Genomic DNA, 18,384 nt, shown 5'->3' on the forward strand with positions numbered 1-18,384 from the left:
TGTGGGTGCTGAGGAAGAGGTCTCATAAAACCAGTCAGGACCTCTTCAGGTTGCAGTGTGTCTTCTCTGCCTCCCCCAGGAAAAGCGTGGACTGTCTTAGGACTGGTTTCAGCATTTAGGATGGCATGGCATGAATGGCATGGATCTGACCCTTCCCTGGTACCGAGTGGGAAGGACAGAAACCCCATACCATTGACTCCAGTTCCAGCTGTCAAGTGTCCATTGATTCTGGTACTGGTGAGGGCGATGCCAGTACCAGGCTGCAGCAGACCTGCTCTGCCTTTCTGTCCCATCCTCACTGCTGGTCCAGGACTTTGCAAGGCTCGCACCTTTGGCAGCCCCTCTTGGAGAAACTCTGGATTTCTGGGGATGTGGCTACATAGGGTAAAAGGTCTTGGGTACACCTTAAAGTCCCCCAGAATAGAAGCAGAGGACAAACTAGGCAGTACAGCATCATCCGTTGATGAGGACAAGGGTCTTGGCTGAGCCAAAACTGGCTCTCGCTCCCAAGGAGATGTGCCTGAAGAGAGAATTCTGGCTGCCGCACAAACTGATGGATATTCTACAGCCCGCCATCCCTGGGAGAGTGACCCTTCAAGTCAATGATGTGCTCCTCAACAGTAAGAAGTCTTCCACTAGGACAGCCTACTTAGCAAAATGGAATAGGTTCTCAGTGTGGTCCTTGGCCAACAGGGGCTTCCATCCAGGATATCTTGGAATACCTGTTACATCTTCAGAAAGCAGGCCTTGCGCTCAGTTCTCTGAGTGCATTTGGCAGCAATATCAGTATTTCTTCCCCTCATTCAAAGGAAATCAGTTTTTCCAATGTTATGGTGATGAGATTTGTGAAAGGGCTTCTCCATTTACATCCACCAGTCCAAGAACCAGTTCCCCTGTGGAACCTAAACATGGTTTTGACTGCTTTAATGGCCCTCCGTTCAAGCCCCTTGGGGCCTGTCTCAAGAAAACTGCATTCCTGGTATCTATCACATCTGCGAGAAAGGTATGTGAGTAGCACGCTCTGATGACTGACCTGCCTTACACACAGTCCTCCAAGGACAAGATAATGCTGCAACCACACCCAGAGTTTTTATCCAAGGTGATCTCTCAGTTTCATCTGAAACAGGCTTTTTACCTGTGTTTTTCCCCAAAGCTGCACTCTTCCTTGGAAGAATAGTGCCTCCATATTCTGGATGTCAGGCGATGTCTAGCCTTTTATCTAGACAGAACTAAATCATTTCATGCTTCACCTAGCCTGTTCATGTCATATGTGGACTGCATGAAGGGGCAAGCAGTCTCTTCACAGACATCCTGTATCAAGACAGCACATGAGATAGCTTCAGCTACACCTGCTCAGTGGATACAGGCTCACCCTGCAAGAGTGTAAGCAATGTCGATAGCGTTCCTCAGTGACATTTCCATACTAGGCATTTGCAGAGAGGCAACATGGTTGACCATACAGACGTTTATGGACCACTGTGCCATTCCGCATCTTCCAGAGTGGATGCAGACCTTGGAAGAGCAGTCCTGCAATCCCTATTTCAGTAGACTCCAAGCCCCCTGTCCTGGATCGGGTAATGCTTGTGAGTTACCTAAGTGGAATACATGTCTGTATCTACTTGAAGAAGAAGAAGAAGAAGAAGAAACACTTACTGTAATTGTGGTTCTTCGAGATGTGATGTAGACATGTATTTCACGACCCACCCTGTCTCCTCTGCATCGGAGTCTCCTCCTAGGCTTTCAATGAGAAGGAACTGAGGTGGGTTGGGGTGCCACTGCCTCATATAGCAAGTGAAGGTGCCACAGCCACTAAGCGTGAGTTGCTGTCCCTCTACGAATACTGCTAGGCAAAAGTTTCCAGCTCTGGTGCTCTGGGCCCATACACACCTATGTGGAATACATGTCTGCATCACATTTTGAAGAACCACAGTTACAGTAAGTGTCAGTTTCTTTTCACATAACACTTCAGCTTGCAAAATTCTAATTAATGTATCAGCCTTATCACAAAATCTACTTGCCAACTTTTACAACAATAAGAGAAAAAAATATTAGTGGCCTGTCAGTTACTGAATCTAGGTGAGTGGGTGAGTAGAATTTTGCCAGGCTGCTCTTTATTCATTGTTGCTTTCATGATAAGGGATGCTGATTACTGCAGCTCAACACAGAGTAGTGCATAATGATCTTATCATAGTGGGTGAGATGATGGTAAAATGTCATTTCTGGAATGCAGAAAATATTTTTGCTAATTTCATCTTAATAAAAAGTGAACAGTGACATTTTTAATAAGTCAGCTGTGACACAGGGACCTCTGCCAGTTTGCACCTAGAGGGCTACAGGGGTTAGTAATAGTGCCAGAAAGGTCCCTTGAGATGACCTTTAGAATAAAAACTTAATCCATACTAAGCAATTTGGTGGGAAATATCCTTAAGCATCAAGTATACACCATGCATTCCATCAACTCTTGAAATATCAAACACACAATACCAAATGAAGACAGTTAATGACTCTGAAATAAGGAATGCACAAACCAGCTTATGAAACCTTACACATATTCTGTTTAGATTCTTCTGCCTAATCCATTAATCTGAGAGCTTTGTGCACAATTTACATTGGCAAGTGTAACTCTGGCCAAAGATTCCATCACATATGCCCTGATGAATGTATTTTCCCATACTTCCAACTAATAATATATATTAAAATATGTTTGCTCATGTGTTTTGTATTTAATTATTCAAGTGTTTTTATTTTCAGGCTGATATTCTGTGTAATAGGATGTGCTAAGAATACCTACATATTGTTCATGTCATTGCACTCTAACTTAAATCAAGGCTATTTCAATAAGAACTATGCATAAAAAAGTAAAAGAAAGCCAAAGAAATATACTGAGTTTTAGTTTACATCTATTGCCACCTCCCAATCCTCGATTCTTCAAAATACAATTTCAGCCTGATTCCCTCTGATAATTAGAATGCAAGTTTCCCTGTAGAGGAGTTCTGCTGACGAGAATTTAATTTAACATGATTGCTCAGTGACTTCTAAGTATGAGCTCTGTAATCTGTTACAGACCTTTTATATTTGCCATTCCCACCCCCCTAGAAAGAAATTGCTTTGCACAGTGAAGTGTCTCCCCTTCACTTTCCCTAGTGATGATGAGACTTGGAAAATTATTGTTGATAAAATAACAATTTTCAGCCTGGCTGAATAGCTGGGAATGTATTTGCCCTTACTTGATCATTGAGTTTTCTATGTCCTCATCATCTAGCCTTTTGAGCAACAGTTTTAAACTCTGTAAGATTAGTGTGGAATTCATATATGTTTTTTATTAGCAGAACTCAAATATGTGATTGCTGAATCCTGTATTCTGGCAGATAACAAGTGAGATCACCTTTCTTAGCATGTGATTTTATTAAAGATTTATGTGAGAAATTTAATGTGTGAATTTTATGTTGGAAAAAAGTTATAACAGGAGAAAAAAATAACATATTCAAAGTTTATAATTTTTTATTTGAACAGTATTGCTGACATCATTGAGCACTACAGAAAAGAACAAATTGTTGAAGGATATTACCTAAAAGACCCTGTCCCAATGCAGGTGAGACATTTAATGCCTCATAATATTTCTAAAGAGCGTGGGGTTTTTAGAGTGAAGACAGTACTTGGCCTAACTTATATCAACTAATTTATAATTTAGTTAGAACAGTCTGTTACAAATGGCAGACACAATAATATTATCAGAGTAAAGACAAAAACTAATATTTTCTCTTAGGTTATGTACTGTCCAATATATTTAACATGCTTTCTGGCTTAGCTGTTCTGGCTTTTTTCTCAACTATCCTAGTCTAACATCTGCTTTCATTTATCCCTGAATTTGTTTCCTTATTTTCTGTGAAATGAAGGTGAAAATAACTGTATTTTGAAGCAGATGCATTGTAATGAAGAACTGTGCAACCTTCCTCACCCAGACCTGTTGAAACTTTTTAATTTTGACCTGTGCACCCTGTGTTTTCACTGCTAGGCTTCATTAGATTTCTCCCTGAAGTATCAAAGCACAATGTCCTTAATAAAAGACATACAGAAGTGAAAAAGTTTTAAAAGGTTATCTAATGTAAACTTTGAGAAAACACTGTCTGTATGGGAAATAACTAAACTGTGTATCCTTCTTTCTATTTCTCTATGCATACATAATGAGAGGGACACACTCCGTGTGTGTTTCTTAGCAAGTAGGAGCAGGTCAAATTTATTTTCCATCTCTCAGAATAATTGTCTGACCACATAAACTGTTCCACACTAACCAAATGTGATGTGATATAAATGTAGGAAAATATACAGAGAGTATGCTATTAAAAATGACGTCATGAAAACTGATCAGTCCTTTTATTAAGTAGCATAAGATTACAAGAGATATTTGACAATAAAGAACATCGGTAAGAATATTTCCATTTTCAGCATTATAATCAATCTGATATTTCTGAACTGAAAAATACTGATGGCTATTATTTTTCTTTACCAGCATCAAGAACAAGTGCTTAATGATGCAGTGGATGGAAAAGAAATCTATAATACAATTCGTCGAAAAACAAAGGATGCTTTTTATAAAAATATTGTCAAAAAAGGGTATCTTTTGAAAAAAAGTAAGAACATTTTACTTCTAAGTATAAAGCAACCTCCTGAAAATTAAATTACATTCTTATATTTTGATAACTTGTTCAAAATTACTCGAAGAAAGCAGACTGCACATACAGCTTAGGGGACTCTAAACTGGGAACTCAGGGAATCTGAAAAGAGATTTGGGGGTCACAGTGTATAATCAGCTGAACATGAGCTCTGAGTTGGATGCTGTGGCCAGAAGGGCTGTTGTGATCCAAGGATTGATAAATAGGAATATAGAGTTTTTTCTCAGTATCTTGTGCATAGTTAGCTAGTTATCTCTCTTCCTGCCTTGTAAATAGTCAGTTCTTCGTTAGAAAACCTATTTATTGGATACCTTTTTTTTTTTTTATTTTTTTTTGGCTGCTGTTGTTTCAAGTGTTAGTCAGTCCTGTGCTAGATACCAGTGATATCCAGACTTCAAGTGCTGTGGGTCATATGTCTATTCCTATTGTGAGGTTCAACATCTGAGCCCAGCAGTGCCTCCAAGTGGCGAGAATCCATGGCCGTTCTACCCAGCCTGTGCTGGCCTGTGGTAGGGGAATCCAAACCCTCCCTGCTCCACCGGGTTCCAGCCCAGTGCCCTGTGACTGGCCAGTTGGATATGCGGCTTAGAGGGCAGACACCACGAATCCTGCTCCCTGGTCATTGGCTACTATGTTCTCAGCCGCATCCAAGATCACAAACTGAGTCGGCTTATGAACTCCCAGGGTGGTTCTCACTGACAGTAATCCAGAGGCTCTTCTTCAGTTGCAACTCTCCATTCCTGTTCTTCATGGGGCCTTTGATCGCTCTGCAGCAGGGTCTGGTCCAGGTGACCTGGGGATCCTGCAGGAGCTATCAGTGTAGGACTGTTCCCTTGCTCTGACTGAGCTGAACCCTTCCTTCCCTTTTGAACTCTGCCTCCGTTGTGAGCATGCCCAGAAGGTGCTGCTGCATGGGGCCTTGTGAGCCCAGAGCTGCTTGTTAACCCTTTGTTCTTCTTTGAGTGCTTGCTCATATCAATTCCAGTTAGGTGTGTGTGCGCACCGCGTGCACGATCGTCGGATAATTTTTATCCTAGCAACACCTGATGGGTCAGCTGTGGATCCCCCTGTAGTGATGCCTTAATGGTGCTGGATATATACCCCTGCTGACCCAGCAACCCCTCAGTTCCTTCTTGCTGGCTATTCCGACAGAGGGGAAGGAGGGCGGGTTTGGAATGGATCGGAGCAACACATCTCGAAGAACAACAGTTACAAAGGTGAGTAACCGTTTTTCTTCTTCGAGTGCTTGCTCATATCGATTCCAATTGGGGGACTCCCAAGCCTTACCTAGGTGGTGGGGTTGGAGTGAGACATTGCTGAGTGCAGAACCGCTGAACCAAATGCTGCTCGTCTCTAGACTGCTGAACTAACGCGTAGTGAGTAGCAAAGGTGTGTACTGATGACCAAACCACAGCTCTACAGATCTCGTGAATTGGAACCTGGGCCAGAAAAGCGGCCGATGAGGCTTGAGCCCTCATGGAGAGGGTGGTGAAGCGTGGGGTTGGGACACCGCCCAAGTTGTAGCAAGCACGGATACAGGCCATGATCCAAGAAGAGATGCATTGCGAGGTGACCGGTAGGTCTTTCATCTGGTCGGCCACTGCAACAAAGACCTGGGTTGTTTTCCTAAATGGCTTCGTACGCTCAATATAGAATGCGCGGGCCCTACGAACGTCCAGAGAGTACATGCGTTGATCCTGCCACGTAGTGTGCGGCTTCGGATGAAAAACTGAGAGGAAAATGTCCTGGTCACATGAAAAGCTGATACCATCTTGGGGAGAAAGGCAGGGTGGGGACGAAGCTGCACCTTGTCTTTATAGAAAACTGTATACGGCAGCTCTGACGTGAGGGCTCTGATTTCAGATATGCGTCTTGCTGAAGTGAGGGCTATCTTCCAAGATAGGTAAAGGAGCGAGCAGGTGTCCTTGCGCAGCTTGAGTAGGACCCTGTGGACCAGTGGGAATGGAGGGAAGATATAGAACAGCTGGTCTTTCCATGGAAGTAGGAAAACGTCTGATAGGGAACCCTGAGAGTGCCCCTGGAGAGAACGGAACACTTGACACTTCTGATTGGTGTGCGAGGTGAATTGGTCCACCTGGGGAAACCCCCATCTCAGGAAGATGGGGTGGATGATATCTGGATGAATCGACCACTCGTGAGGCTGGAAGGACCTGTTGAGGTGGTCTGCCATCGTGTTCTGGACCCCTGGGAGAAATGATGCCATCAGATGTATTGAGTGGGCTATGCAGAATTCCCACAGGTGAATGGTCTCCTGGCATACGGGGACGACTGGGCTCCCCCTTGCTTGTTGATGTAGAACATGGCCATGGTGTTGTCTGTGAGGACTGCCACACAGCGCCATGTAGGTGCTCGTGAAATGCTTGACATACTAGGTGTACTGCCATCAGTTCTCATACATTGATATGCAGAGTCATATCGGATGTGGACCACAGGCTCTGTGTTTGGAGCTCCCCGAAGTGGGCACCCCGTCCCAGAGATGATGCGTCTGTGACCAGGTACAAGGAGGGTTTTGGGGTGTGAAATGGTACCCCGTCGCTCACCAACGTGGGGTCCAGCCACCAATGGAGGGAAGTCAAAACCGATTCTGGGATGGTGACCACCATGCTCAGGCTGCCTCTACCTGGTCAATATGCTGTTGATAACCAGGCCTGAAGTGTGCAAAGCTGAAGTCTGGCATGCCTGGTTACGTAAATGCACGAAACCATGTGCCCCAGAAGGCTGAGGCACGTCTTCACTGTGGAAGTCGGAAATTTTAGGAGGCTGCCAACGATGCTCGCCGTCGACTGAAAGTGTGTGTCTGGCAGGAGAGCGTGGGCGAGTCTGGAGTCCAGGACTGCCCTGATAAACTCTATTCTCTGGCTTGGTTCCAGAGTCGACTTTCCGTTGTTGAGCAGTAGACCCAGCAGGAGACCTAAGTGGAACGTACTTAGAGCGAATCGAACATGGGATTGAACTTGGACCCTGGTTTGGCCTCGAATGAACCAGTCATCGAGATACGGAAACACCTGGATCCGTTGACGACAAAGGTAGGCTGCCACAATGGCCATACACTTGATGAACACCCTGGGAGCCGTGGACAGGCTGAAGGGAAGGACAGTGAATTGGTAGTGTTCGTGATTGACCACAAAGCGAAGAAAGTGCCTGTGCGGCGGGTAAATCGCTATGTGGAAGTACACATCCTTCCATGTTGAGGGCGGCGTATCAGTCCCCAGGATCCAGGGAAGGAATAATGGTCCCCAGTGAAACCATGGGGAACTTAAACTTTACCACAAATTTCTTGAGTCCACACATCTAGGATGGCTCAAATCCCACCCTTGGCCTTGGGGATTAGGAAGTAGCAGGAGTTAAAAACCCCTGCCCCTTAGCTCCCTTGGAACCTCCTCAATCGTTCCTGTGAACAAGAGCGTTTGGACCTCCTGTATAAGGAGTTGCTCATGAGAGGGGTCCCTGAAGAGGGACTGGGAGGGAAGGGGGAGAGAAAACTGGAGAGAATATCCTTTTTCCACCATGTGAAGAATCCACCAGTCAGAAGTTATACGGGACCACGCACGGTGGAAATGGGAGAGATGATCTCGAAATGTAGGGTAAGGGTCCTGGTTGGTGACTGATACGCCGTCCTCGGGCGCACCTTCAAAAGTTTTGCTTAGGCCCCTCCGATGGTTTGGGAGGGCCTTGGTTCTGACCAGGTTGGTGGCTGTTGGATTTCTTTCTACCACCTCGTCCGCGTCTTCTATAGAAGTCCTGCCTAAAAGGCTTGCGCTGGGTCACCGGGGTGTTCATGCAAAGGGAGTGCATGATAGCCCCGGAATCATTCTGGCTCTGTAATCTAGAGTCTGTCTTGTCAGAGAACAGGCCCTGCCTGTCAAATGGCAGGTTCTGCAGGGTCTGTTGCAGCTCTGGTGGCAAGGCAGATACCTGCAACCAGGAGATGTGTCGCATGGCTATGCCTGATGCCAGGGTCCTAGCTGCAGAGTCTGCTGCATCTAAGGAGGCCTGTAAGGAGGTCCTAGCCACCTTTTTGCCCTCCTCCACTATGGCCCCAAACTCATCCCTGGACTCCTGCGGAATTAACTCCTGAAATTTCCCCATGGAGTTCCATGAGTTATAGCAATACCGGCTCAGGAGTGCTTGTTGGTTTGCGACCCTGAGCTGAAGACCTCCTGCTGAATAAATTTTGCGCCCAAATAGATCTAGAAGCCTGGCGTCTTTTGATTTGGGCTCTGGGGCCTGTAGACCATGCCATTCCCTTGCGTTCACAGAGGACACCGCTAGTGAACATGGCTGAGGGTGAGTATAAAGGTACTCATACTCCTTGGAGGGGACAAAGGATTTCCTCTCCACTCCTCTGGATGTCGGTGGGATAGAGGCAGGGGTCTGCCATATTGTCTTGATGTTGGTCTGGATGATGCGGATGATAGGCAGTGCTGCTCGGGGCGGGGCCCCTGCCGAAAGGATGTCCACCGCTGGGTCTTCCAACTCCACTGCCTCGTCCGTTTGGAGGTCCATATTACATGCCACCCTACATAAAAGGTCTGGGTGGGCATGAAGGTCTATTGGGGGAGGACTTGAGGCTGTTGTCCCTGCCACTGCCTCGTCTGGAGAAGATGACGAAGATGCCACAGGGTCCAGGGGGTTCTGTGGCGGATCGTGAAGCGAGGAGCCCTGTTGCCCAGGATCCTCTACACTGGGGCCTGTGTTGGGGTAGGTGCAGCCGCTTCCATACCATCTGGGGAGGGGGGCGACTTATGGTGGCTTCTGGAACCCGGGGTTCAGAATGGGCTGAGCGGGAGGCCCCTGACGGAACCCCTTGGGATTGGTGGTATGCCCACGGTGTCCAGAAGGACCATTGTTCAGGATCCCGATTAGGGTCTTGGCCTTCGTCATGCCATTGATCCACGTTGCCCTCGCCCTGGCTTGAAGCTGGGTAGGCCAAGCATGAGGCACCCTCAGACTGTGATGACCGTGAGGCAGAGCGCAAGGGCCAGGGTGCAGAGCACGTCTGTGGCGACTCTCCGGGGCACAGTGCGTACTGGTACTGGGTCGCTGGAGAGCGGCACTGGTGGGGCGTCGAGCGGTACTGGGATTGAGATCGACATCGATGAATGACTCGGTACCAAGATCCAGACTTGGATCGTGACAGCAAATGTCTGCAGGAGTGGTGCCGGGATCTACTCGGGAAGGTGATCAGTTGTTTGCAGGGACAGTGCCTTAGTTTGCAAACTGTTCAGCTCTAATTTTATCTTGAAAGATGGGCGTCTTTGTCCATTGACATGCAGGCGGTCCCTATGGCTTTGCTGAGTCCTAGTGAAGTCTCTGAAACTGCATAGGGGTCAGTTTGAACATATCTGATTACATGATTGAGACCAAAAGTGGAGGTTTGGATTTACTATTGTGCAAATTTGAGCCTTTTTAGATACAGTCTGTATACAGTAAAAGCTGTGTTATCTGGTACTTCACCAATCAGAAAGGTCTAGAAATTGACATTTCTGCTTTCTCCCAATACAAATCTTCGATAGAGTTACCAGGTGTCCGGTTTTTGACCTTCCCATGCCAAAACTCCCTTCCAGAACCTGTGCCTTGCACCCTCTCCCAGGCCCCAGCCCTGAGCCCCCTCCCACACCCAAACTCCCTCCTTCCATTGGTAAGTATAACTCATGCATAGTTAACCGGAATTTTTGACTAACTGGCACTCTCCATTCCCCCAACATGCCAGATAACAGAGCTTTTCCGTACTAAGGGTACGTCTACGCTACGGGATAATTCCGATTTTACATAAACCGGTTTTATGAAACAGATTGTATGAAGTCGAGTGCATGCGGCCACACTAAGCACATTAATTCGGCGGTGTGCGTTCATGGTCCGAGGCTAGCGTTGATTTCCCGAGCTTTGCACTGTGGGTAGCTATTCCGTAGCTATCCCATAGTTCCTGCAGTCTCCCCCACCCCTTGGAATTCTGGGTTGAGAGCCCAGTGGCTGATGGGGCAAAAATCATTATCGCGGGTGGTTCTGGGTAAATGTTGTCAGTCATTCCTTCCTCCGGGAAAGCAATGGCAGACAATCATTTCGTGCCCTTTTTCCCTGGATTGTCCTGGCAGACGCCATAGCATGGCAACCATGGAGCCCGTTCAGGTTTTTTTTTTTTACAGTCACCATATGTGTACTGGGTGCCGCGGACAGAGGCGATACTCCAGCGCTACACAGCAGCATTCATTTGCTTTTGCATGATAACAGAGACGATTACCAGTCGTTCTGTACCGTCTGCTGCCAGTGTAATTTGGCAATGAGATGACAGTTATCTGTCCTTCTGTGCTGTCTGCTGCTATCATGGGTGCCCCTGGCTGAGGTCGGCTGAGGGCGCAAAAGCAAAACTGGGAATGACTCCCTGAGTCAATCCCTCCTTTATGGTTTCTAAAAATAGAGTCAGTCCTGCCTAGAATTTGGGGTGTGTTCTAGAGAAGCAGTGTATCAGAGAGCACAGCTGCTCCGTGTCAGATCCCGCAGAAATGATGAGCTACATGCCATTCACGGGGGGGTGCCCCTGCAACAACCCCACCCGTTGCTTCCCTCCTCCCCCAACCTTCCTGGGCTACCGTGGCAGTGTCCCCCCCATTTGTGTCATGACGTTATAAAGAATGTAGGAATAACAAACAGTGACTTGTTAGTGAGATAAAATGAGGGGGAGGCAGCCTCCCCGTGCTATGACAGTCCAGGCAGGACATTAAGCGGTGCGGGGGAGAGGAGCCCAGCATGCCGCTGCTATGATAGTCCAGGCAGTACAGAATCTTTTCTTTAGACGTGAAAGAGGGGAGGCTGATGGAGCTCAGCCCCCAGTGGCTATGATGAAGACGGTTACCAGCCGTTCTGTCCCATCTATTGGAAATGACCAGGAATCATTCCTATTTTTACTCAGGCGCCCCTGAGGCCAGCCAGGGGTATTCAGCAGTTTTCAAGCATGTACCGTCTGCCACCAGGGAGGGGAGAGGAGCGGATACTGCTCTTCACTGCTGCAGCATCGCGTCTACCAGCAGCATTCAGTAGACATAGGGTAGCATTGAAAGAAGTCAAGAAATGATTTCTTTCCCTTTTCTTTCACGTAGGGGGGGAGTAGATTGATGAGCTATTCTGTGAACCATGCCGGACAATGTGTTTGAACCTACAGGCATTGGGAGCTCAGCCAAGAATGCAAATACTTTTCGGAGACTGCTGTGGACTGTGGGATAGCTGGAGTCCTCAGTACCCCCTCCCTCCTTCCATGAGCGCCCATTTGAGTCTCTGGCTTCCCGTTACGCTTGTCACGCAGCGCTGTGTAGCCTGTAGATTTTTTTTTTCCAAATGCTTTGGCATTTTGTCTTCTGTAACGGAGCTCTGGTAGAACAGATTTGTTTCCCCATACAGCGATCAGATCCAGTATCTCCCATACGGTCCATGCTGGAGCTCTTTTTGGATTTGGGACTGCATTGCCACCCGTGCTGATCAGAGCTCCACGCTGGGCAAACAGGAAATGAAAATCAAAATTTCACGGGGCTTTTCCTGTTTACCTGGCCACTGCATCTGAATTGAGATTGCTGTCCAGAGCGGTCACAGTGGTGCACTGTGGGATACCACCCGGAGGCCAATACCGTCTATTTGCGGCCACACTAACCCTAATCCGATATGGTAATACCGATTTTAGCGCTACTGCTCTCGTCGAGGAGGAGTACAGAAACCAATTTAAAGATCCCTTTATATCAATATAAAGGGCCTCGTAGTGTGGACGGGTACAGCGTTAAATCGGTTTAACGCTGCTAAAATCGGTTTAAACACGTAGAGTAGACCAGGTCTGAGATACACTAACTTAATTTCCAAGAAAAGATTGTACTACATGCTTAAACTGTTTATTGTTCTGTTTTGAAATCTGGCAATTTGAAATTGTCCTCTTCAGTTTTTACCTGTAGTGTTAATTAAGACCTAGGAAAAATTCTGCAAAAGATTACAATATGTTAACAGGACTTTTAACTGCCCTTGTTTGTTTTTTCCAGGCAAAGGAAAGCGATGGAAGAATTTGTATTTTATTTTAGAGGGGAATGACGCCCAGCTTATTTATTTTGAAAGTGAAAAGCGAGCCACAAAGCCCAAAGGTTTAATAGATCTCAGTGTGTGTTCTGTCTATGGAGTTCATGACAGTTTGTTTGGCAGGTAAGATGATAGCTTTCAGTTCGCATGTCTGCAGTTGTACACTGTTTAAATATTACAATTTTATAGGTGCATAACTTCATTTATTTCCATATACTTCTTTCAACAGGGCAATAAATTAAACATGTTGGAAATTTTAGAACTCTTAAAGTATCAGAAGTTTCTAGTGTGAAGTAATAGGCAGGATAACCACTCAGGCTTTTAGATTAATAAATTAACTCAACATTGAGCACACTGTGTGTTCCATCCGTCAAAAATGGAGCACACTACTTTAATTAAAATGGTAATTGAATAACGTATGTCTCCATCTCTGGAGATATTTAAGAGTAGGTTAGATAAATGTCTATCAGGGATGGTCTAGACAGTATTTGGTCCTGCCATGAGGGCAGGGGACTGGACTCGATGACCTCTTGAGATCCCTTCCAGTCCTAGAGTCTATGAATCTATATTATGAAATTTTGATAGAGACCAAACGTTGTTGAAATTGCAACGAAATGAGCCCTCTTTTTTGTTCAGACGTCAACTGAAAGTTAAGATAGTTAAAAACTATTCCATTGAGTTTTAATGTTCAAGCAGAAAATTTGTTCTGATGTTAAACCAATATTAAAGCAGAATGGAAGCTAATTGATATAAACCATTTTTGGGAAAGATGATAATCACTAGGAAGAGATTATGAATAACAATCAGCTTTGCTTTTGTTTTAACATACCAAGTACATGATGCAAAGAACACGTACAGTATTGAGTCACATACATACTAAAGGCCTAGTGAACTATTTGTGTTCAAAGACTGCTACTCACAGGAGGTTGTGGAGATCATAGTGGTGGTCAGTAGTAAAAAGATTAACAAAAAATCATTTCTTGCTATTTACAAATTTAATTTAAAAATTCCACCCACAATTCTTAATCAGTTATTAAAAATATTTTGAAAATCATTCTGTGTTATAAATAAGAGTAAATACATAACCATAACATAATCCATTAAAATAAAAGTTTTGCAACCTGGATGTAAAAATCCACTTAAATTAAATGGACTTTTTTTTCACAATTTTGAAAAATTGCTAGATGCAAGTCTTCTGACATTACTGGCATTTCCATGACCAAAAAAACAGAGAAGAGCCTTCTGGAAAACCTCCACATTAATATCCTTAAGTAAGAGAATAACAGAGACTCAGTGAGAAGATATCTGTTGAAAGAATTGGTGACATTTAGTTCCAATCCTCCTTAAATAATAAAGCTCTGATGCCTTTGCTCCATCTGGTTGGTAATTCTATTTTTAAGTAATTAGGAAGCAGTAACACTGGGATGAGGGCCATATAAATAGACAGAAGTATTGCATAGTAATAGTGAAAACTTGCTGGCATGTATAGCCCACCTACATTTGTAACTAAACTAGTTGCATAGTTAACTGAAGCTGCTTCCTGAACTGCTCTTAAGAATCACTGCTGCTGGTTGAAATTAAATTGGATAGTGCATGGCTGCTGTGTATGATCTAGATTGTGCCTTACAGCTTGGCTCTGAGTAAGGAACACCACACAGCTGAGCCACACCAGGTGGTCACGAAGAAGAGATTCAGACTCATGATTCCTCCCCTGCTCTTCTGTTGATCTGGGTGGTGGTGGAATGCAACTTACTCCTCCTTTACCAAGCCAGCTCCACTGGCTAATGATTGGAGTGCAAGAGGAGACATAGCTTTGTCCCTTCCCTGACCACTTGATCACCTGATGAGTATTTGGTGTGCAGCCCCTTCTCTCCTGGAATCCTTGCACTTCAGCCACAAATGGAATAGCAGCTATGTGACCCCACACGCGGTGGGGTAGAGGGTAGAGTATATCCCACTATAGGGTTGTGTAGGGTCAGGGTACTATTTTGCCTAAATTATTAAACACATTTTTTAAATAGAAAATAACTTGCTATTAAAAGTCTGTCCGAAAAAAAACTGGACCATTGTGACAGAGAAAATAGTGCAAGTATACAAGAATAAAGAAGTTTGTTCAGATGTATTTAAAGCTGTCAAAAAAGTTGTATGATACTATAATTGACAGTGTGAGTAGTTATATACATACATTGTACTGAATTGATTTGCATATACTATAGCATAAGAGTAAAAGCTGAACATGCAACCTAGCTTTTTCTTGCTTAACATAACTTCCTAAGATTTCTGAAAGTCAAAAGAAACTCCGTAATGTAGAACTACTTGCACCATATCTCATGCACCATTGCACCATATTTCATGCGCCATTAAAATGTCCATAGGGAACAGTTCTACCTGAGTGAATGTTAACGTGCTTCTTTTACCTTACAAGATGACATCACCACATTTTGTGCTATATGGCAAAGTCATCCCCACCTGCATGTGCCGTGCAGTCTATCTTTGTCCTAAAGGTTCCTTAAATATTCTAAAGTATATTGTACTGCACACAGGTGAAGTACGATTTTTTTTAAAGGCTCATAACTCAGTGAAATCAAAACACATTTTCACTTGAATGCTCAAAAAGTATTTTTCTTCTATCTCTGTGAAAATGCAGCTTCCTATTCCCACACACTTCAGTGCTACAGCTGTCCAAAAAAGATGAATATTTTTAAAGAAAAAATGATTATGTTTTTAATGCTGTTTGTATTCAAACAACTGAACTGTGTTGGCTCAGATTTTCCAAAAATATTTATATTTTGCCAGAGATCAGCAAGCAAAACAGTTGGTCAGTAATGTGAAGATGTTACTCTTTGTTACTAAAACTCTTGTTTGATTTTTTTTTTTAAAGGCCAAACTGTTTTCAGATAGTAGTTCAGCACTTTAGTGAAGAACATTACATCTTTTACTTTGCAGGAGAAACTCCAGAACAAGCACAGGTAAGAGGCTTTGGCATATAAAACAATGCAAATTTTTAAATAAGCGATGAGTGTTTTGATACTTAATGGAATTAAGGTTTTTAGTAGGAAACAAGTATACTACATGTTGACAGTGACCAGTATATAAAGCTTTTTTAAAGCCCTGTCCATTGTAATAACTTTTCAAACCCATGGGTCAATAGTTTCCCTACAGACTTAGGCCTAGATTCTACATTGAGAATTTTTTGGGCACAGGAGTCCACCTGCATGGTTTTTATTGCAGGATTACCCCCTCTATGCCTTGGGGTTAGCAACTTCATACTCATATCCTTTTAGAAAAGCAGCTCCGCTTGGTGGGAAAGGACTTGAGTGCTGGCCCTCTTCTCCCTACCTCAACCTGTCTTGTGTGTGGGTGGCTGTATCTTATGGAGTACCGTTATCCCTGTAATGCCAGGTGTGTTTTTCTCTGGATCTCCAGTGCTGCAGGTTGTCTGAGATAACAGAAAGAGGTAGTAGCAGTAGGGCAGAGCCATTATCTCCTCTCTTGGCCTTTCAGGGATAATGCCTGGGTGCCAGGAATTAATGCACCAAAGGGAGAGGGAAGAGGTGACAAGTGAGGCTTAGGGAAGGCAAAGGGGACTCTTACGTCAGTCTCCAAAATATAGATCTTTCACTCCTCACTCCCTTGTCACCTATCAAAAAGTGAAATCAGCCCTGCAACAGAATTAATTATTGTGGCCAGCAGTGATGTACTTTATACAGTTCTTCTGTTTACTTTCTTTAATTTAATGTGACTGAAAACCTTGTGTATACTCCTGCTTATAGTGCTGTGGTCGTTAACTTTGTTTTTATTTATTGTTCTTGCACCATTTTAAAATATTTTTTCCATATTCCTTATCTTACAATAAAGTTAACAAGTCTAAAAAAGCAAAAAAAACCCTAACCCTAAATTTTGACAAAATATGGTGGTACTCCACTACCTCCTTCCCATCCCACTTTATTCAGCTGCAGTGTTTGTAAATTTAACATCAGTAATTTACCCTGGAAAAGAGAGTTTACTTGTAGGACTAAGAAATTTTCCTTTTCAGCAGTTTCCAAAGTTCTTATTTATATATGTGGATATGATATAAAATTAAGAATATTAATCTTTAGAAAGATGCTTTGTGAATAAAATGAACTGTAGCCACATGCAAATTTCCATCTCCAAGCTTGATCACAATGGACTCTGCCATGAGGAGTAGAATGTATGTTGTGGCATTGAAGTTGGAGAGGTTCTCCTATGACTGGGAAAGGACTGAAGGACTATATTTAGTAGATCTAGAAAAGTAAAGGTAAACTATATATCCTCTTTACCCCCACAGAAATATTATGTGTAATTGTTCAGGTATTTCAGCAGCTGTGGTTGGCCCTACCTACAATGAGAGAGTTGTTAAATCTTCCTGTGGAACTGTAGTCTGAAAGTCTTTTGTATTATGGAACGTTTTTATGTGAAAAGAAATTGATTAGCAAACTTGTTTACTTGAGACCAGCTGCAGTGTACTTTAAACTGAGTATTATGACAATTACTTCTGCCCATATTATTTGTCAATATTTGAAACAACATATGAAAAATAATTGAAGGGTAAAAAATTGAACCAACCTTTTTAATAGCAGCATTGTATTGCACTGAGACGTAGCTAAGAAATATCTACTTGTGATATCTAATTATGCACATTGACTGTTAGTCTAAAGGTTAAATCCCTAGCTACGTTGGATCAGAGTTCAGCACAGCTTGAGGAGATGGAACACAAAGGCCTGTACACATTTCACTTGCAATCCTTGGACTGTCGGGGAACCAAATAGTCCCCAGCAAGTTAGAGCAGTCTGAGGGCTTCTCCAGCTCTTGCCTCTTACAGGGTATGTCTACACAGGGATAAAAAGCCCATGGCTGGCCCAGGCTCATGAGGCTCATGTTCAGGAGCTGCAAAATTAAGGTCCCAGAGTCTAGACTCCAGCCCAAGCCCAAATATATTTATACAGCAATTTTTAGCCCCACAGCCTGAGCCATCTGACTCATGCTAGCCATGGCACTTATCCCTGTGTATGCATATCCTAAAGGGCCATTAGGCTGGTGATGACTGCTCTCTCTAGCACCTCACTCTGACGGAGACCAGGAACACGTGGTTTAGAGCCAGCTGTGGTGGCTTTATACCTCCCATAGATATCCCTCTGCAAAGGGAATCCGTTTGCCTCTTTAGGGCAACTTTTAGGTTGAGCAGCCAGAGGCAGATGAACAGGAGGCTGTGGATGTCACCTTCGCTCTTTTTCTTCAATCAACTTCTTTTTGTCTTTGCAGTATTTACAGCTAGAAATGAGTCTGCAAAACTGAAACACTGGGGGGAGGGTCAGAATTAGAGCACTGTACTTCACATGTGAGTTTTATTTACTCAGAAGCAACTATGTTTTGCTTCATTCTAAATACTATGTGTAATTTAATACAGTATCATTAGAGTGGAAAATTGGTAAAGGTCACACTATGTATCTATTATTAATGCTTGGTATATCTAAAAGAGAAAATTCTCCTGATTTGCAAATGCTTTATGCAGTTTAGATGATGGATTTAAACGTAGCTTTCATTCCAAAATAAACAATTTTGGAATACTACATATAACTTAAAATATAATATGTGAAAACAAGAAATTGACTAAATG

The 18,384-nt window shown here is 43.8% G+C and overlaps 1 protein-coding gene across 2 annotated transcripts in view; it reads left to right on the forward strand.

The window, feature by feature from the left end:
• The window catches only part of RASA1 (RAS p21 protein activator 1), a 126,848-nt gene that overhangs the window by 65,538 nt on the left and 42,926 nt on the right, over nt 1-18,384 (forward strand). For both annotated transcript variants that reach the window (XM_050944812.1, XM_050944811.1), the window contains exons 9-12: nt 3,514-3,592; nt 4,511-4,631; nt 12,713-12,869; nt 15,628-15,715. In XM_050944812.1, coding sequence (XP_050800769.1) covers nt 3,514-3,592; nt 4,511-4,631; nt 12,713-12,869; nt 15,628-15,715 — 445 coding nt within the window. The remainder of the gene's footprint in view (nt 1-3,513; nt 3,593-4,510; nt 4,632-12,712; nt 12,870-15,627; nt 15,716-18,384) is intronic.

Source organism: Gopherus flavomarginatus, chromosome 3 (assembly GCF_025201925.1).
Source record: "Gopherus flavomarginatus isolate rGopFla2 chromosome 3, rGopFla2.mat.asm, whole genome shotgun sequence".
Lineage (NCBI taxonomy): Eukaryota > Metazoa > Chordata > Testudines > Testudinidae > Gopherus > Gopherus flavomarginatus.